The 20,958-nt window shown below is 36.1% G+C and overlaps 1 protein-coding gene across 6 annotated transcripts in view; it reads right to left on the bottom strand.

Annotated features, from left to right (window-relative positions):
* LOC112049338 (nuclear factor of activated T-cells, cytoplasmic 4) overlaps positions 1–20,958 on the bottom strand; it is a 137,080-nt gene that overhangs the window by 29,450 nt on the left and 86,672 nt on the right. For 2 of the 6 annotated variants that reach the window (XM_052891202.1, XM_024087192.2), the window contains exons 2-3: positions 6,678–6,930; positions 693–875 (exon numbers count right to left, since the gene is read on the bottom strand). The exons of 1 other annotated variant lie outside the window; for it this stretch is intronic. In XM_052891202.1, coding sequence (XP_052747162.1) covers positions 693–875; positions 6,678–6,930 — 436 coding nt within the window. Of the gene's footprint in view, positions 1–692; positions 910–6,677; positions 6,931–20,958 lie in introns of those variants that run through there. 3 more of the 6 variants (XM_052891203.1, XM_052891205.1, XM_052891204.1) reach the window with 3 other exon arrangements.

Raw genomic sequence — 20,958 nt, 5'->3', positions numbered from 1 at the left:
ACGAAGTAGCAGGCGTCCGCTAGCTAGTAAACAATACAATTTAAAACCTATAAAAAAAGTGTCAACTATCCTATTGGTTTCGTGTCCGAATTTAAATGAAAAAACTCCTTAAGTATATAAACTAAAATATGGTGCGATGTTACCATAAATGAGACGTAGGCAAAATCAATTTTCCATATTTGGAAGGCTAAGACACAATAACCTTGCGATTATGGAGGGTCTTTAAGTGAAACAGTGTCCATGAAAATACGATAAATTAAGGAAATGTTACACGTGGAGCTTCAGTAAAAAAGAAGACGCTATATAACTAAATCCTCGACCTCAGCATACTGCATTCTCAATGCTATGGAACTCTATAATAATATGACACTAGCGCCATAATAGTCCATTTGTGAAATATAATTTATCTTTTACAATTGTTAAATCACCACATAATATGTCTGTCCATATCTCAAACCTTCATATTTGCGAGAATTAAATTTATCAGACATGGTTTATAAGTGAAAACTTCTTATTATTGTATCTGAGAATGACGGTAACGCGTGTTCTTTTACCTATCCTAATTATTAAAGTTTTCACTTTAATAATTATTACTATTAACCGAAATCCACACGAAAGCAAAAGTTAGTAACTATGAATGTAGAATTGAATTTGGAAAAATTGAATTTGGAATAAATAATGTTAACACGTACGCGGGAAGGGGTAGGGCGGATGCAGCGTCGCCGGCGGGCGGCGGTGGCGGGGCGAGCGGCGCGGGCGGTGCGACTGTCGCGTACGAGTACGCGTCAATCGCGTCGTCGCACTCTACCTTAACGCCGTCGTCGCGGCGCCGCTTGCTGCCCGGCGGCTCCCAGTCGTCCGGCGCGTCGGACAATCTGCGCACACGCGACACTGTTTCAGATTTCCCACCTTTTTGGAGAAATGGGGAAAATCATTGTATCAATACAAGTGTATTGTGATTATACTTGTAGGTGAACGTGAATCCTGTAAATATGAAATAGTGGAGATCCCGGCGGTATTAAAGAATTATGGTAACCATTGCCACTCCCAACTCAGGAGAAAAATTATTGACATATACTCGAAGGTAAATCCTGTAATTATTTAATAGTTATCTCCGGATTGTAACACAGAATACGAATATATAGGCACCTGATATAATTAATAGATCAACCAATTGGACAAAGTCCGATCTTAGTCGTATAGTTTTCTACATAAGCTGAAACACATTTTAATCCAAGTTATCCCATATTCTGTTTGATTGCATATTAAGTAGATACTAAAAATTGTCGTATGTAGGTACTAGGTAGATACTATAAGTTATATTATATATGAATATATGTAGTAATTGAAGAAATAAGACCAATAATATTTGTGTTTTTTTTTTTAAATAAAAAATATTTTTGCTGAATCTTTTATAATATAACATGTGTTCATTCTGTGTCTTTCAAAGTGATACGCCGAAACGAGAATAGTTGTTCTATAACAACAACGTATAACAACACAACAGTGTTATCGGTAGAACGTTGATAATTTTTGAACGATATCTACACAAGAAGGTCACGTGTGTTTATATTTATCTCGCCGTGTTATAAATATAGCCGACGGAGCGGTTAAAACCGGTTTTTGTTGAATAAAAACGAAACAGGTGGTTTGGGAATACAACCGTCGCGTATGTTATAATAGAATTATTAACTGGAAACCATTTAAAACCAAGGCTTTCATCAACAACTGCCGCAAATTCTTACTTTGAGCTCTAGTGCACATAAAGATATCATTTACTCTTTTATTTTTAGTTGACAGAAAAGCAGACTTCTCACTTGATGTTAATTAAACTCAGATAACATGAATGCGTTCATACAATGCCTGCCCTATCCCCGTCGACCTTAGGCGGCATAGCCGTTAGTATAGAGTCTAGACTCTACCCTGTGTTAGAGCCTGTAATTTGGCCGGCAATCACCCACTTCTAACAAAACACGATGTTTGAAGATGGCAAGAATAAGATTTTTAGACGAGGGCTTTCTTTATTTTTTTTCCCAATCCCTAGTCACCCGGACCTGGCCTCCATCGACAGGGAGTCAGGATTGATCTTATTCAGCCCATTAACTTCATCATTAACCTCCATATATCCGACTTTCACAAGAGACGCCCTTAGACGTTTTCCCCACGTTTTTATAGCCTACGAACTCCGTAAATGCAGAAGTTCTGCTCGCCTAAATCCCCTGGTGACACAGCTGCAGTCCTACAATCAGAAAACAAAAGGTAGGTACTGCCAAGAGATTTTGCATTCTGGTACGATGTCGTGTAGAAACCAAAAGGGATGTGGATTTTCATCTTCCTCCTAATAAGTTAGCCCGGTTCCATCTTAGATTGCATCATCACTTACCATCAGGTGAGTTTGTAGTCAAGGGCTAAGTTGTAAATAATAAAAAGACATACTATTTAGTACCTAATCACCTAATAGTAAGAGCATACAGCAAATACATCAGCAAAAATACTAGTTTTTTGAAAATAGGTATGAATATTGGTGGTTTATTAAATAAACCACATGACGGTAACTCTAACAAGGATAACAAGGATAACAGAAAAATCTCATAAGTCTCACAATGCGAGATAACTCAATGTAAGCAGTCTATCACAAGACAGCGAAGAGATCGTATCTGTAGAGGCAGCGGCGGATGATTCAGCAACTACGTGCCGAAAATAGGAATTAGCACGTGTTTGCACCACGCACGCGCCGAGTGAAACAGTGCGAATTGCGTCCTCTTGTGAACTAGACATTGAATGGATCGCAGAACTGCTAGATGAATAGATACAATGCTAATAGACACTGTATTCTATTCAAATTCAAATATACCTTTGAAACAACAACGCGATCATTTTGAAGCGTCAATTTTGATATTGTTATTTTTATACTGAAGATGTATACGCTGTATGCTTGATGGAAAATGATATGCAGCCTAGAAACCGCGCTTGTCTAGTTTTTTAGCTAGGATATAATCTTTGGTTTACTCTTGGCTGCAACGCCTGATGGTAATCGAAAATGCAGACTACGGTGTCTTGTCTAGAAGGTACTTCAATAACTCTTGACGTTAGTAGTTAGGTACATAGAAAAAAACATAATACATATCTATTACCAACTGATTCTTGAATACTATTGGGTCTACAAATTGAAATTTCTATTCATGTGAATCATCTGAACATGCAATATTCATAAAAATTTGCTTTCAGTACTCAGCAAATTATAAATTTTAGGGAATCAAAGGTTTCTCATCACCTATAGATGGTTTCTATTTTTGTATTGTATCTTATGTAACAGAAGCTATTAGTTTAACACTTAAAACTCGTCTATGTTCACGTTATGTAGTGTTAACAGTAAGTTTCTTAACAGAATTTGTATCACAGACGCCTGTTAATAATTCTGTTACACATGCGTGTGCTCGTAAATGGCTGTACAATTTTCACACGTTCCACCGGACTGTTAGCGTCTTCTTTATTAAGGTTTACCAACAACTACTACCGGTTTGTCTTGACGGGGTCATAACGAACTGATACGACAATGTTCCGCCATAATTAAAATTGTTATTTCCACTTGAACTTTCTTTAAAAACTTTACAATCCTCACGGACACAGCAATATGATGTGTGTATATAGACCCTTTTAGGATCTCTTTCCATTAATTGTAGCTTATTTTAATTATTGTTTCTTTTTTCTCTTTCTTTTGTATGATGTGTATTATAAATATACTTTCCTTTCTTTCAGTAGGAACCTACATGTTTTTAACTTTTGAGAATAAAATAAAATATGAATTCATGAAGTTTTCGATTTTCTTTTCTCATTAAGTTTTCTATTTATTCTACACTGAATAATACAAAATTCATTTTCAATTTACTTAACGATACTCGAATCTAATGTATGTAAAATACTTATTGATTTTATTCCGTCTGACCTCTTTGTCAATACTTTTTTGTCTATATCGGTCGCTATTGTCTAATTAAAGGAAGTTGAAAAAAAATCTAAACGATTTTGTGTTTTAATTTGAAACGAATTCTATTTGAATTAGTTTTTACTGTGCAATAATATCATCACACTATCATCCACGCGGACGAAGTCGCGGGCGTCCGCTAGTTTATTATAAAGTTGTGTTTATTTTATTTACAATACATACTTTATTGCACAAAAGAAATACAATAACAAAGAAAATAGAAGAAAACATAACAAACAAGTATGTGCAAAGGCCATATGTGCCATGCAATATCTGCCAGGCAACCATTGGATAAAGGAATAATGTATTAAAATGCGCGATAATGCAATATTAAGTATAAAATGTTTTTTTAAATTCTGATCATATTGTAGTCAGGGCATTGGTGTTTTAAAATTGTATTAGATCACTGCATATTGTTGGTATTGAATAAGATTTGCTTATCAACTATGTTGTATGCGTTATCTCTTCTCAGATTAGGCATATTTAAAACTTTTTAGTTTTAAGTTAAAAATTTCATTTATTGTATCATTGCATGTTCAAGAATTATATCTAGCGTCTTAATTTTAATAAAGAAATTTTCGAGTTTTAAATGTTCTTCATTAATCTTTTTCGTCGTTAGGTAATTGCAACAAATAATTTTACTGAGATTCTTTTGCGAATTTATTATTTTTTTTGCTTCTATTAATATTTGATAACGAAATAAAATACTCGTAAACGACTAATGTGCCAATAGCCAATAGCTTATTTGTGCGAGTTTCCAAAGTGGTCTAAATAAGTGATGTAACTTGTTTGTGTTAGCAGTTACGAATTCAGTAGGTTTGTAGTTTGTCAGACTGGTTAGTTCATCTTATACGTGTTATTCAACTTCCGCATGGTGATTGAAACACACACACTTATCTTATTTACTTAACATTATTGAAGGAGCGCTTCTTGTATTAATGTATATTTCGACATTGGAAACGAATTGATTTATTTTCGTATATTCGTTGCCCTGCATGTTTGTAATTTCATCGGATATCATGCTTTTCATATCTGAAGAAAGTAATGCTTCAGTAGCAGATATAAGCGTTCAGGTAGTAGTATCCCAAATAATGTCACAATGAGCTCTAGTACTACTAAATATTTAATACATATTCAAAAAACTTTATCTATCTTACGACGAAGTTGATAATTAACGTCTTACGACAACGTCGTTATCAACTTGCTGTTGCTTTCTTGGGTTATTATGTATCTTGGTGTACCATTCAAATAATGAGTCAGTATACCCTTTATCATCGTATTTTCATTTTGTTGTGTTTTCAATGAAATGACTATTGTTATCGTCATTTTACGTAAAGTGACATTAGTAATGGCATTTACAAAATATAACGCTATTTTAACGAAAAACCGTTGTTTACGTAATTTCGTTGAAATAATCATGTTAGATGATGATAACATAGGGATATTTCTAAGCTTAGATCACTCGCATCTTCATCTAAACTAAAAAAAGCTTATTTCAGCCGCCTAGATAATGTTATTGATTTTATGTAGCGTATCTTAGTATATGTAGATATTTTTTTTATTTTTTTTTCAGAGATCAGCACTATGCGTTGTTTCCTTATTTACTTCTTACGGATGTCAGCGAAAACATGGATGTCGCTCGAGTGCTCTAGTACTAGTATAATTTGTTATTTTCCTTGTTGTCATAAGAACTTCCGGTGTTTTAGGATAATATCTTAATTTGTACTCATTACGTACATCAGTTCAAGCAAATTATAATAATTGGTTCATTATAACTATTAGGTTACACCCTCTAATGTTTTGATTTTATTTTGTTGTATACTTTTTTACTAATTGGATATCTTCCTATGTGAATAATGAAGACGCAATGAAAATTAAAATTATCTAGGACTATTTCTGGTAAACATTCGGGCTTTGGTGAATAAAATAGAAAGAAAAGGGCAGTCTTGTGTGATGATAGTTTATAAAGTTGGCCTTTAGTTGTTAGCTTATGAATGGATGCAATCAAAAGTTAAGCTGCAACAAAAATTTGATTATGGAATATGCCACCTACTTGCTTGGTCGAAACTAGTTTAATTTAAAAATGCTACGCTTTTTTGAGCTTCACATACACAGTTAATGTAAGTTAGCTGACTTTATGAAACAGACAAAAGCCTAAATTATTCATTTTATAATCAATTTCATATACTAGTAGTTCAAGTAGAGTTACTAAAACTTTTAAGATTTTTAAAAAAACGGATTTCAATGAATCTGCAAACAATTTTAATTTATAATTTTTTCCCCAAACATTAAATAATTTTTTGGGACACATATTTTCATTGCGAACATTTAAAGCATAGCTTAATCTAAACAAATTAAAAATCGGTCCATTAGTCTTTGAGTGACGCTTAAACAAACGAACAGACAAAAATTTTAGAAACAGCCGTACGTAGAACGGCTGACTGGTCACTAGCCAACACTGGTACGCGTAGTACGCTTGTTGCTACGTATTTTTACAGAATGGTTGATAGCCAATTTTAAGATATAAAATCTTAAATTGAGCTGATGGGAATCGAACCCAGAACATCTCAGTTGTACACCGAGTCATACCTAACTACGGTAGAAAGGTATTGTTTTAGCGTAACGATTGGTGTGACGCAAGACGCTTTAGGGTGGCCTTGCTGTATACAGTAAGTGCATACAAAAAGCACCTCACCTGGAGACGGGGTCGGGGCCGAGGCCGCTGTCGTTGCTGTTCTCGCAGGCGTCCGGCGGCCGGACGGCATGTGCGTGCGCGTGCGCGTAGCCCAGCTTGCCGAACTTGCCCAGGTGCGCATGTTTCCCGGGGTGCACCATCTTGCCGGCGTGGAGGAGTTTCCCCGGGTGCGCACGCTTATGCGGCGCGCGCATCACCTTCCTGTGTACCCGTGCGCTCATTGTGGCGGACGTTGACATGGTCATTTTCATGCCTGTCGACAAACATGAAGTGTAAGTTCGACTGTTGTTAAGACATGCGTGGTTTTTAGTTGTTACCGGCGCAATTTATTGTTGTTATGGTTTATTAGTTGTATAAGAATGAGGTTATACAAATGGGCGAAATGTGAAATAAGTTAGTGGTTATATTTTGTATTAAAGATTAGTCTCTTTATCGAGTGTGACTAAAGCTAAATGTAAATATTTACAATTATTTGTACTCGTATATTGTAAGATGACATCTGTGATTAGATGCGACCAAAATCACAAATGGACTGATCGGAGTTACTCATTATATTAAGAATTACGAAGACGAATTAGAGTTAGCGTTTACCATAGATCATGCGATGCTAAATAGAGTTATTGTTGTTAGCATTAACGAGTACTTTACATCGTGCAATACGAATTTGCAGAACACAGCAAAAGCGGTAAGAGTGCTAAACAATTTGTCTCAAATTTATTTTACTCAAACATTTTTCAATAAAATAATGGTCCAAAAGAGTATAAAAAACGTATAAGGTATACTTTTTTTGGACCACGAACAAAATATATTTATTCATACATGAATTTTGTGTAAGATGAGAGAACCCTACACAACAATCTCATGTGTTGTCTAACTTGGCTGAAACTCGGCATACACGTTTTGATGGTAAAAGAAGTGACGTTATTCAAAATCGAATAGGAAGGTTTCTTAAAGATGGCACATTACAATAGTTATTTATGCTACTGTCATGTTATGAGGGTCATTGCAGCTCGAGTGATTTTTGTGTAATGAAACGAAGCCGAATTACACATAAATCACTCGTGCATACTTTTTCTACGACCAAGATAAAAGAAATAAAGTTCACGAATAGACAGACAATCATTAGACGACCAAGTCGGCCTTGATGATGAAGCAGCGCTGCAAAAATATTATTATATTTATGATATTTTTGCAGTTTTGGCGCTAGTCCAAATCAAAGTCGTCATTGGCAGGTCCTAATAAAAAAAATATTCTGGTTATGTGTTGTCTCAAATCTTACTTCGGGATTCATTTCCATGTGTTTGTGATATTTCGCATACGACACTGCACACCGTGGATATTGATTGCTATACGTTACACACTAGGGCCTACAACAAAGCTTTTCTTGTTATGACGAAAATTCTCTATAGTAACCCGAGGTAGTAAAGTTACATTTCCGTGCCTCGGTGACCATAGCTAACCCGCACTGAAATAGCATCTAAGCCACGAGTTATTTATGTTATAGGATAGCAATAGACTTCCTTGCTTGGGAGTTTAAAAATAGGCTGATGACAAAAAATATGATTTAAATTCTAAAATCGAAAATCATATTTATTGTGATCAGAATGAATAGAACTTATTTTTCTTAGGTCTGAAGGTCATACATATATATAGTATAAACCTTTTTTTTTAAAGTATATTCGCCGTATTTTTTATAATATGACCAATATTCCCATTCCCCTCCAACTAGTCAGGAAAGACTAGGCTGTGCATGGAGTGGGTACGACAATAGACCAACGGGGTGAGGATTGCACCACCACCCCTCGCTGTTGAGTCCAACCGCTCTTACCGTTGAGCTATTAGTTTGTTGGTAATCGTTACAAAGTCAAGCATCACCCTGATCGTACCATCCTGTATCAGAGCTTGTTAACAAATAAATTTCCTAGATGTTCCTTACCTTGTTGGTTAGTTGATCTTTCAGCTCCAATGTTTAACAGAAAAAGCATAAATATGATTTAAATTCTAAAATCGAAAATCATATTTATTGTAATCAGAATTAATAGAACTTATTTTTCTTCTGTCTGAAGGGTATGTTTTTTTTTCATTCTTTCTTGGCTTTCTGGTAACGCGATATACGTGCATTACTTTAGGAAGGAGGTGGTCTATCACGCTTCGTTATTTGCTTTCTGGCGATTTCATTCGTCTCTCACGCGTCGTTCCATAATATTATGTAGCATTTTCGTCCCCTTAGCTCTGGTTTTCTTGCTCTTCAACATATATGGCACTAAGTTGGGTATGCTTGCCGGTAAAATTACAGACACAATATCTTATGCCTCAAGTGCCTTGAGCGGTGGAGAGCGGAGCTAGCGGGATTTCTGGACATGATCCTTGCATGCCCAGCGACGTATAGCTCTGTTATAGAGGTCAGTTCTGTGGATGCATCCAATATCTCAGACTATTATCTTCAACCAGTGCGTTAAGGCTCGTTTTAACGACCTATCTCATTAAGCCTCTCATTAACACCATTACACACGTTGGCGGACACGTGATAACCTGAGATGAACTTGTCCGCTTATTCTTTGACAGTCTATACTTTGATTCTATTAAGTAACACAATGGTTTTTTGTTTATTTTGAATTTGTGCGTCTTTTTTTCTTATTTGATATTTTCTTTTTCTTCTCACCTTATATATGGCACAAGTTCGAACCAGCATGAAGTACTGCAGTCACCTATGGGATGGCTCGGCTAAATACCAACTCGTTGCATTAGACTCGGTAGATCGTCTAGGCGCATCATAGGTGATGAACCGTTGACACGGGCAAAATTGCAAAGTCTTCAACACCGACGTAACGTCGCATGTCTATCGGTCTTTTACCGCATATACTTTGGGAGTGTGCACAGGATCTTTACGATCTAGTTCCTCCGTCCCCATTTTACAACAGAACAGCGAGACGTAGTGAAAAATGGCATCCATTTGTTGTCAACGTCCAATCAACCCGCACGAAACGTTTTGCGTCAACGTTCCTAATAAGAACTGGCAAAATGTGGAATGCCCTTCCGGCGTCTGTGTTTCCTGACACGTATAATTTGTGCACCTTCAAGGCAAGAGTGAATAGGCATCTTCTAGGCAAGCGCGCTTCGTCTTAGACCTCATCATTGCTTTCCATTAGGCTTAATTGTGGTCAAGCGTAAGCCTATACTAGATAACAAAAAAAAATCCATATTATGAGGAAAAAACGCACGTACACATACACAATTTTGTGTTTACTTACATTATTTATTTATATATAAATAGTTTTTATATTTCTTCAACAAATTTATTTTACTCAAACTCGGCATTGTAGACAATATTTATGTATTATTTGTTTAATAACTTTCGTTGTTTACTATGCAAGTAAATGAAATTTATACAATTAGCCACATTTTTTCGCCTCAGTTTCGAAGCGTTAGTGACATATCTAATAGTATAAAATCTTTGGTAGTCTTACACGAGGCAGTTAATAGTAGGCAAGTGTATGTTCTATATTCTAAAAACACTATTAGAATAATATGTTATTCGATTTGCGGTTAGCTCCTAAATATCCCCTCCTTTAAGACACGAGACATTGAGGATATTAATTTTATATATTATATCTAATCATACCACTAAGACACATTCGTCACCTTTTTTTGACACTCTGAGAACAAGCTTTAAAGTTTTTAGGATTCCGTGACTAAAAAGAAAAATGGAATTCTTAAATGATGACTTGAACGAATGGAGGCCTCAGCCCCCCTAGCCAAGTGGCACGTCGATTCTCTTTCTACGATCGCTAACGCTTCGAAAACTAGAAAGATGTATGGGAATAACATTTGCTCTCGACAAGTCACGTGATCAAGATCTTTCTACATCTTTCTAGTTTTCGAAGCGTTAGCGATCGTAGAAAGAGAATCGACGAGCCACTTGGGTAGGTGGCAGGACGGCAATAAAATAGAAAATTAGAAGTGCAGAGCTAGTATAGTGTCGTCAATGCTAAAGTGTAATTAAAGAAAAAACTTGTTAATTATTACAACTGTGAATATAAACAAAAAAAATTATAAGCACGTCATTACACGGGTTTTCCGACCGCAAAGTTAACTTTGTCTTTCAAACCAGTTTATTTTTTCAGTAACGTTACCTAATTATATATTTTCAAAGTATAAGGAACCATTGGTGTATACATTGAACTCGCAATTGACAATTTTTTTTGTATGTTTTTGACTTTTACACAAGTCATTACCTCTACGCAAACAAGGTGTGACGTCAATGGATTTTACGTTATTAGGTTGCATTTTTTACATCTCCTAAAAGGCTATTATTATCATTTCTTATGTGTTCATAATAATCAATTCAAGGAATTCATACAAACTATTTATAGATATTCGTTTTAAAAACAAGATTGGCTTTATAGATTTGTTTTTTCGACTCCGCATTCATAGTTTGAGGCTTTAAATCCGTTATTTTTGCTCGAATCGTTTATTTATAGCTTTGTTTATTATTTTCGCACCGACTTATTCGCCTAGCGATGTTTTTCATTGGCAAGACTAAAAACTTGTGGTGTGTTTTTTTTGTTTCTCTAAACTTTGTAAATTTTAACGAAATATGAGTTAATTATTACTAACTAACTCCATTTGTACATATAGTTCGATATTCATGTTATTTTGTTAAATAAATAAATACATTAAAAATTTATGTGTATGAGTATTTTGCGATACTAAAAATATTTTTATTTAGCAGTAAATTGAAATATGCAAGATTAAACATGTCAAACTTTTGGGGAGGATTCAATTAAATTGCATTAAAATGTATTGATTTTTAATTGTGAAAATGGTCTATTATATATATATAAGGTCTAAAGGTACATGGTGAAAATATCTGAATATACCTATCAGCTTAGGCTAATAACCTATAGACTTGCAAAACTTAACAAATTTCACTCCAAACGTAAACCACATCTGTGAGTGAGCGTAAAAGCTAAGCTAATTACCCTCGCCGACACGCACTCAAGCGTACTTATCGCACCGCAGCGATGCGTCAAGGGCTCCCATTTCGGGGCACATAAAACGGCTTACGGATCCTGCGACTACAAACTATCTGTGTGTTATAAATCTATGCCTATCTTATTGAACATTTTTCGTCACGGTTATGGCGTGAGGAATGTCTGACTGTGAGACGGTAACCCGTTACCCATCCTAGTTATCTGGTATCAAATAGCCTCATCAATGGCAGATTTTTCAAATAGAAAAATATGATATTAAATCCGACTGATAAGAGAGTTGCGCGTTCAAATAAATAAAGAAAATATTTCAGCTTCATGCTTTAGAGAATTTTTTCGCACAAGTGATTTTTAACGACGGCGACGGAGGTTCTCATCTTATTTATGCATTTAATTTTCATTGGTATAACTAAGGTGGTGACAAACTAATATTGCACAATAACATCTCGAAAAGAACTGTTAGACAATTCTTTCCCAGTTAAAAACTATTTTATCAATAGTATAAAAAGAACTTCTATTAATACAGCGCTACATTTTAGCTCGGCACATACTTACTACGCTTTTTTTTTCGCTTTTGCACACAATTTTGAGTTTTTGAAGTCGATAAAATTTTGCTTGAAAGTTTTATTCCTCCTATTACCACCTACCGACATTTAGTTTAATTGGCACCCTAAACCACCTTAGAAATTTAATTTTTTTGTCAAAATATTTAATAATTATTACTAAATCATAATTTATCGGCTTGCCAAATATGGCTTAATGGGAAAGTCGGAAGTTTCCTCGTCGATCGTAGATCGTTAGATGGGCCTCAAAGCGTCGCGGAATTGTCATTGGTTTCGCGCATCACTCGTAGCACATTTCTCTTTATTCATGTTGTGCTTGTGTTTTTACACTTCCAAAATGAACACGAAGGTTAAGGGATTAAAATAAGAAAAAACAGCATGCGCTTGTTACATACGTCTTTTGGTTATGACATAAAATTGTGCGTTCTTTAATATGAAGAGGCTCATCTAACGATTTATATCGATGAGTTTCCTTATGAAGCTACGCTCCAAGCTTCAAAAGAATAATTCCAAATCAGTAGCCGATAAGTAGTTAGTAGGTATCTAAGCAAACAGTCGGCATAATCCCCTGGGTGATAGCCGTATGTTCGTAAACACGTTGGATGCGTTGCCCCAAGTGGGTCAGGGCGACGTCGATACGGGCGGCGGCGGCGGGCCTAAATATTTATACTGAGATTCATTTCGTATGCAGTTATTGATAACAGGCCCGCTTTAATTGCAGCGGAGGCAAAACATAGCGTTGGAAGGGTATATTATTTGTTGACAGTACCTACCTAATTCTTGCCAATATATTTTTTTACTAGCTGAGGTCGCGCGGTTACACCCGGTATTCACGTTCCCGTGGGAATATGGGGATAATATATAGCCTATAGCCTTCCTCAATAAATGGGCTATCAAACACTGAAAGAATTTTTCAAATCGGAACTGTAGTTCCTTAGATTATCACGTTCAATCAAACAAACAAACAATCTCTTCAGCTTTATAATATTAGTATAGATTCTTTACAAGTTAAGTTAGCCCTTGGCTGCAATCTCACCTGATGGTAAGTGATGAATCTAAAATGGAAGCGGGCTAACTTGTTAGGAGGAGGACGAAATCCACACCCATTTCGGTTTCTACACGACATCGTACCGGAACGCTTAATCGCTTGGCGGTACAGCTTTGCCGGCAGGGTGGTAACTAGCCATATATTTACCCGAGTGCAAGAAGGGTTTTTTGCGCGTATGTTGTATGTCATATTCTTTATTACCTCATATCTTCCAAATTGCTGAACGTAATTAAGATATTTTTAGATTTGTCTTAATAACCAAAGTGTTCTTAAATAGGTGAAGTTAAAAAAAACTAACACGACGATTGTGAGACGCTATAGACTCAAGGTGAAAAAAAAAATTTTTCGAAAATTGCGATATGCGTATTAAAGTCAAAGGCTCATCAAGAGGTTCTCAAGATGGTATAAAAAAACCCACACTTAGAAAAACGTTATTTATTAAACGCTATACAAAATACGCGAGGCAGATGAGGTGCGAGCAGCTTAGGCGGTCGGCTTTTATTTTTTTAATTATTGAGTTGTTTACATTACCTAAGAATGGCATTATCATTATCGACCTATTTTAACGTCCACTACAGGGCCAGGCCTTATAGGAGAGGGGATATGCAGTTTCAACCCACCATGCTGCGCCAATGCGGGTTTGCGGGTGACAAAGTTAAGTTTACGAGGTTACTACAACATTGATGAGTTCCTTAATGATAAAGATGCTTGGAGGCCGTTGGATCAGCTTCCACCTTCACACAGGAATTAAAACTATAAGAAATTGTCATCAATTGTAAATTACAATGTTGTATGATTTTTTAAACTAAACTGAGCCTACTTGAAATAAATGATTTTTGATTTTGATTTTTTTGATTACCAAATGTCATTGACGTCTTCGAGGCACGGGGTGTGTGTAATACCACCAATTTTCCCACTCCGGGCTCAGAATTTAAAAGAAAATTTCTTAGAATTTAAACTCTATCTCATATAATACGACCCAAACCCAGGACCTCGTGTTCCGTATTCCATAACCACAATAGGCTGAGCACTGTACCAACGAAATATTACGTATATACAATAAAAATAGTAAGCAGACAGCCAAAGACATAAGAAGCACAATATACGATTCCAAAATCAACATAAATAATTCATTTTATTTTCGGATTAAAACCCAGTTTTTTGGGCAACAGAATGCTTTATATAGTGACGGGTGTTAAAAATATAAATTGTAGAAACACGTTTGTATAAATTTAAATAATTACCCGTTCAAATTTAGTCGTTTACAGTCTGCTGCTTAGTATACGCGCGTCACAATGGCGGAGTAGCGTTTTAAAATGGTAAACAGCACGATCACGTGTGAGGACACGTTACTAACCAAAACATTGTAACGTAACGTAACGCCAGGGTCATAAGTATGGCCGTGGACACGGAAGGCAATAGACAAATTATTATTCACGTGCCATTGTCAGTCAAAAGATATACAATTTTGTCGAAACACTACACTCAACTTTGTCGAATATATTGTGTGAGTTTGCCCCCCTACCAATCCTTTCTCCAGGCATAAGTACAAGTGTACAGAGCCTTTTAGGGCTGATAATGATGACTTTGTATAAAGTATTATAAAAAAAAAATAGATATAAATGTGGCTGGTGGGAGGCTTCGGCCGTGGGCTACCATCCTACCGACAAAGACGTGCCGCCAAGCGATTTAGCGTTCCGGGAAGATGTCGTGTAGAAACCGAAAGGAGTGTGGATTTCATTCTAATCCTTTACTTAGCTCGCTTCTATGGCAGATTGCATGATCACTTACCATCAGGTGAGATTTAGAGAATAAAAAAAAAACTTTGACGCGGGTGGCTTAGAACTCGCGCGCCAGTGATGGTACTCGTAATATACACGCAGGCAGCGCGGTCACGTGCAAATCCACGATGTTGCCTCGATACACGTCGGGCCACGAAACTGACGCTTGAGACTTCCGCTACTACTATTTTATCATACGCTACAAATGTTTAATGGGTATTAGTTGCCAAAGATTTTATACTATTAAATATGTTACGTGCCGACAAAAATCGTCGTAAGACGGGTTTCGTAGGTAGGACCTCGAATGGCAAATAACTTCAACAATCTAAAAATTAGTTGTTTTAATGCATTAGCAATTTTTGGTCGTTTGCTACTAGGAACTAAACGAAATATTACATTTTTCGTCTATTACTTTTTTATCACTTTCTCCGACGCTGCCGTTGACCGATAAGTGACCATAAACCTCGGGCCCAGTAGAAATTTCCACGTGTACGAGTATGTAGAGAGAAACGTGTAGATAGTTTAGACACGTATTAGATTTGAGTGTTCACAGAAATCTAGTTACGGGTTAGTGTTCTAAATTGTAATAACACTAATTTCAAGATTTTAATTGTATTTTTTTGACATAGGCATAATAAAGAACCTAATTTTAATGAATAATAAATTTAGCATTTAAAACTTTGCTTTAGATATATTAAAGCAGTATTTTTTCGAGATTTTAGTGATAATATTATGTAAGTAATTAATTACACACATTACACATACACAGGATTCGTTTACTATCTTACATACATACCATTACTTAATAAGTATCATATATTTCCGTCTAGATTTAGATGAATAAATAATTAATATAATTAGGTACTACCTACCTACTTGCTTATTTATTATTTATGACTAAAATCTAGACAAAAGTACATGTGATTGACATACATACATGCGATGAGCCCGGACTTCGTAAGAAACTAAATATCTATACTAATATTATAAAGCTGAAGAGTTTGTTTGTTTGATTGATTTAACGCGCTAATCTCTGGAACTACTGGCCCGATTTGAAAAATTCTTTCAGTGTTAGATAGCCTATTTATCGAGGAAGGCTTTATATATATTATCCCTGTATTCCTACGGGAACGGGAACCACGCGGGTGAAACCGCGCGGCGTCAGCTAGTCATAGATAATACTGATCTAAATATTATTATGTCAAACTAATTTGGGGCACAGCGACACCGTAAAAAGCCAAAAAACATGACAAATTACAAAAACACTGAAGTTATGAAGTCGTCCGTCTGTCACCATTTTGTTATAACATTGATAAACGTTCAATCGTCAGTCACTTGGTAATCTGTGCTTCACAACACTTGCTTGCAAAGTCACTTAAGGCCGGTTTACACAGAACACCACCAGCCTATCAATTAAATACTCGGTGTACGATTCAAATGAGTCACTACACCATTATCATCGTATTTTCGTTTCTGCGATCATCTAACATGGTTATTTCAACAAAATGACATAATTATCGTTATTTTGCGTACAGTGGCATTAGTAAAGTATTGTTAGTAGCAAGTAGCAAAGAAAAACCGTAAGAGGTGATGACTCTACATATTATAGATCGATATAGAGCGATTGTAGAAATTTATATCATCCATAACATCTGGATGGTTGGTTGTCAACAATTATCCGATTTAGCAGATATTTTTTTTTACAGTAGCACCGGGTGGCCAAAAAAAAAATACCGCTCGCAGTATTATGGAGGCAATTCTGCGACTTTAAATAAGTCCTAGCAGGTGGTAGATTTTATTTCATGACTAACGAGACAATAATTATCGCTAGACGGGCGGATTTTAGGCCATGTTGAGACACAAAATGATGTACGATGTAAATGGATATCTAGGTATTATGTCCAAATTGTGTCGTTTGTAAATTAGGTATGAGTATGTAAACAAACAACCTGCAACAAACACTTTGTGTACAATGTGCTCACAGACTGATAAACGTCACCAGATTTAGAGACGACAGCTTGAGAACCCGCTCACTAATGAAGGACTTAGGTATTATGGGACCAAAAACTTAAGTGAGTCACAAAGGAGGAGTACGAAATTTACCAGGTCACAGTCACAGTGTAAATAAACAAAATTAATTGTTGGTAGGGCTCTTAAATTACTCTACAATTTGAAGGCACGATAACCGAATTCCTTAAACACCGACAAAATCAGCTGTGCCACTAGAGTTACTTGAGATTATCTCTCTCACATACTAGAGTGTATGTGAGAGAGATAATCACTTTACAACACGTGATCCGCATACTCGTGTTGCTATTAGAACCATAAAAATATCGTATAAAAAACATGCCTTAACCCTTAGGCCTAGTTCGGACTACTTTAGTGTTTTAGTCGAGTAGCTTAAACTACTTGCTACCGCCCAAAAATAGTTTGTGCTCGACTAAAATACTAAAGTAGTTCGAAGTAGGCATTAGCGTAATCGTGCGCATCTTAAGTGTAAACTAAGCTCAAAGTTACGACTCATTGAAACAATTTGTAATAATGGCCTTCAATTAAGATGCTTGACGCACATTACGAAGGACGCACCGTCTGTTATTATACATTGTATAACATAAATATATATATAGTGCATTTGCACGAGAATTCTTACGATTCTTTTAAGTTAAACTCGTTTTTCTACGTAAAACGTGTAACAATTACTGGCTATAATTAAACATCATGGGCATGTCTTTTAATAACTTTTATTAGGGCCTTTCCGCACTGCAACCGATGAAGCTTTTTTCAGGTTGAAAAAAATCTGATTTCAGTTTTTTAGTTGACATTAACGTTAACTGTAGCAACTCGCATTAGATGGCCTGCTACTACATTGGGAAAATTCAAACTCCGCCTTGGGTGTTTGACGATATCGATGTTTTGCTGAGTTCTGTACAACAACAATTATAATGCACGTACGTACCTTTAATTGTGATGTACTCGTTGACTTTCACTACGCGTAGGGACAGGGAAATTTCGTAGTATAATTTGTAGTCTCGGTGATTGATGGTGATTTTCAAAGTTCAAAAAAGGTCCACGCGACGCGGTCGATCCTTTTCGGCGGTTGATTTCGTTGACAGTATCTGTCACTGCGTTGAGTACCGTTCTTTCAAAAAATTTGAATACGACGCGCATGACAGCTGATTTAAGCTGCGTGTTGAGCGTTGCTGCGTTAAGATTGAATTTATTCTGACGTAACGAAACATTAACATATTTTTAATTTTCGACTGCGATGCGCAAGCATTTATTTATATTTATTATGATTGTGGTGAAAACGATCTATGAATTAAGGCACTGAAAAAGATTTTGGAAACAAACGGATCTCGTGTGACACTCACTCACTCGGTATTCTTTTTTTCGAAAAATCGTAATTTTTCTTTAAAAATCTTGCAATGTAATTTCGAGTTGCTATTTCGAGATTTATTTATAATTTTCTTATATTTTGTTTCATATTTTTTTGTATTTTTTTATAATTTTTTTATATTTTTTTTGTTTTTTTCATATTTAAAATCATTATACAATTTAATTATAATTCTAAACAGGTGGTAGTGTCATTCAAAGCACGTACCGATTTGAAATTGGTTGTTTTAAAAATAAATCTATCATTAAACAGCCTATGTACTTGATACATATTTAACTATAACTACATGATTTGACTACGAAAGTGCTATTTAACGCTTTATTCTAACGCCGCCTGTCATGTGAAGGATGTGGTTTTAATTTGTATTTAATAGATTACTAAAGGAGGACATTTTTTATTTTTACCTGCCGTAAACGTGACTTCAGGGACGTGAGTTTATTTATTTGCTACGTGGTCTGAGGCGTAAAATTAACTTTGGTGACAAAAAGACAAAAAATGCCATTTTTGGGGTTCCGTAGTCCACAAGGAACCCTTATAGTTTCGCCATGTCTGTCTGTCTGTCTGTCCGCAGCTTAGCGCACACACTATTAATACTACTCGTAGAGAGCTAGGAGATTACGAGGAGCTACGACAATTGACCAAGAGGAGAGATCTATTAAAGCTTAGACACACCAAGCTGATTCAATGCGGGTTGGCGGGCATTGCGATGATAATGTGTGACTCTGTATCAATCATTATCATAATTATGTTAGTGACAATAACCGGTAGTTAGTGGCAATTCTTCAACATTGAGTTATACACGAAAATTACCAACTAGCTATAGTTAGTGATTTTCAAGTCACGTGATTTTGTATTCACTATTATTCATTACTAACCGAACAAATATTATTAACCAGTGTGTTTGACATTGTAATTTTCGTTATCAATGGACTTTACGGAATACGAAAAATGCGGTAGGTAGTTATTGAATTGATGATAGTTAAATTAGGTGGATAATTGACTAAAATTAGTGAATAGCCTCTTCGAGGCATGCGGGTGTATTAACATCCCAACTTTCGTCTGTTACTGAAAATTAGTTAGAAACAACTGACTATTCCATAGCTCGGCCGAGGAATTGAACCCTGGACCACATGTTCTAAAGCCGCATAAGTTGACCGCTGGAGTTACGAGGCTGAAGACTGATGATGACAGACAAAATAACCTTCAATAACATTACGATCTGTTTACACGTGTCGCCCGTAGCATTTTTATCATATCTATGCACGCCACTGTTTCGATCGGGAATAAAGATTAGTGCCGAATTACTGCCGAATAAGTTTAACTTCGGCGTTACGACTTGACGCAATAAAACCGTCGTTAAACATTGACCTCGCTCCTTTATGACAGATGTATCATCATTATTGTTTTATGCAGAAGACCAGCTAGGACATTAAAATGTTTGAAGATTCTTGAGTCATTGTAAACCATAGTCTTAAGTTACTCATCATCATCATCATCATCATCATCATCATCATCATCATCATCATCACCATCATCATCATCATCATCATCATCATCATCATCATCATCATCATCATCATCATCATCATCATCATCATCATCATCATCATCATCATCATCATCATCATCATCATCATCATCATCATCACCATCATCACCATCATCATCATCATCATCATCATCATCATCATCATCATCATCATCATCATCATCATCATCATCATCACCATCATCATCATCATCATCACCATCATCATCATCATCATCATCATCATCATCACCATCATCATCATCATCATCATCATCATCATCATCACCATCATCATCATCATTAACAGCCGATGGACGTCTACTGCTAGACATAGACCTCTTGCATGGACTTCCAAACAAAACGGTCTCGAGCCGCGAGTATCCAGCGGCTCTCTGCAACCCTCTTGATATCCTCGGTCCACCTAAGTGAGGGGTCGACCAACACTGCGCTTTCCGGGGTCGCAATTCCAGCACCATTCCATATTTCCATCGTCTCCAAATTTGAAATTGATCCATCCTATACTTGTTCCTTGCATGCCAGATTGTTTAGGTTTGTCTTTTGTAGCGACTCTATTAGCGGTGCGGAAGGTTAATTCTACTGAGAGCAGTCGCCGTTTTTTTTAAATTATCATTTACTTACAATAATATATAATTATCTATTAGTAGTGTAGCGTTTATTATCATCCGAAGAACAAAGATGTCTAGGAGAAAACAACAGTGGTGCCCACTATATTTATAACCAGCAGACGCCTGCAACTTCGTTAGCGTGAGATTCAGTTTTTCTTATATCACGCGGGATCCCTGGACCTTCGCGGAATAAAATGTACTTAAGTACATAGTTTATATGTTGCTCAATAATATCCTCTTTGTACCAGTGAAAGTCCCGTTTAAATCGGTTCAGCCATTCCAGAGATTAAACCGGACATTCAGAAAGACAGACAGACAAAAATTTTAAAGCCCTTGATTGTCCTTTA

This window comes from Bicyclus anynana, chromosome 3, assembly GCF_947172395.1.
Source record: "Bicyclus anynana chromosome 3, ilBicAnyn1.1, whole genome shotgun sequence".
Lineage (NCBI taxonomy): Eukaryota > Metazoa > Arthropoda > Insecta > Lepidoptera > Nymphalidae > Bicyclus > Bicyclus anynana.
This window is presented reverse-complemented; position numbering and strand designations above follow the sequence as displayed.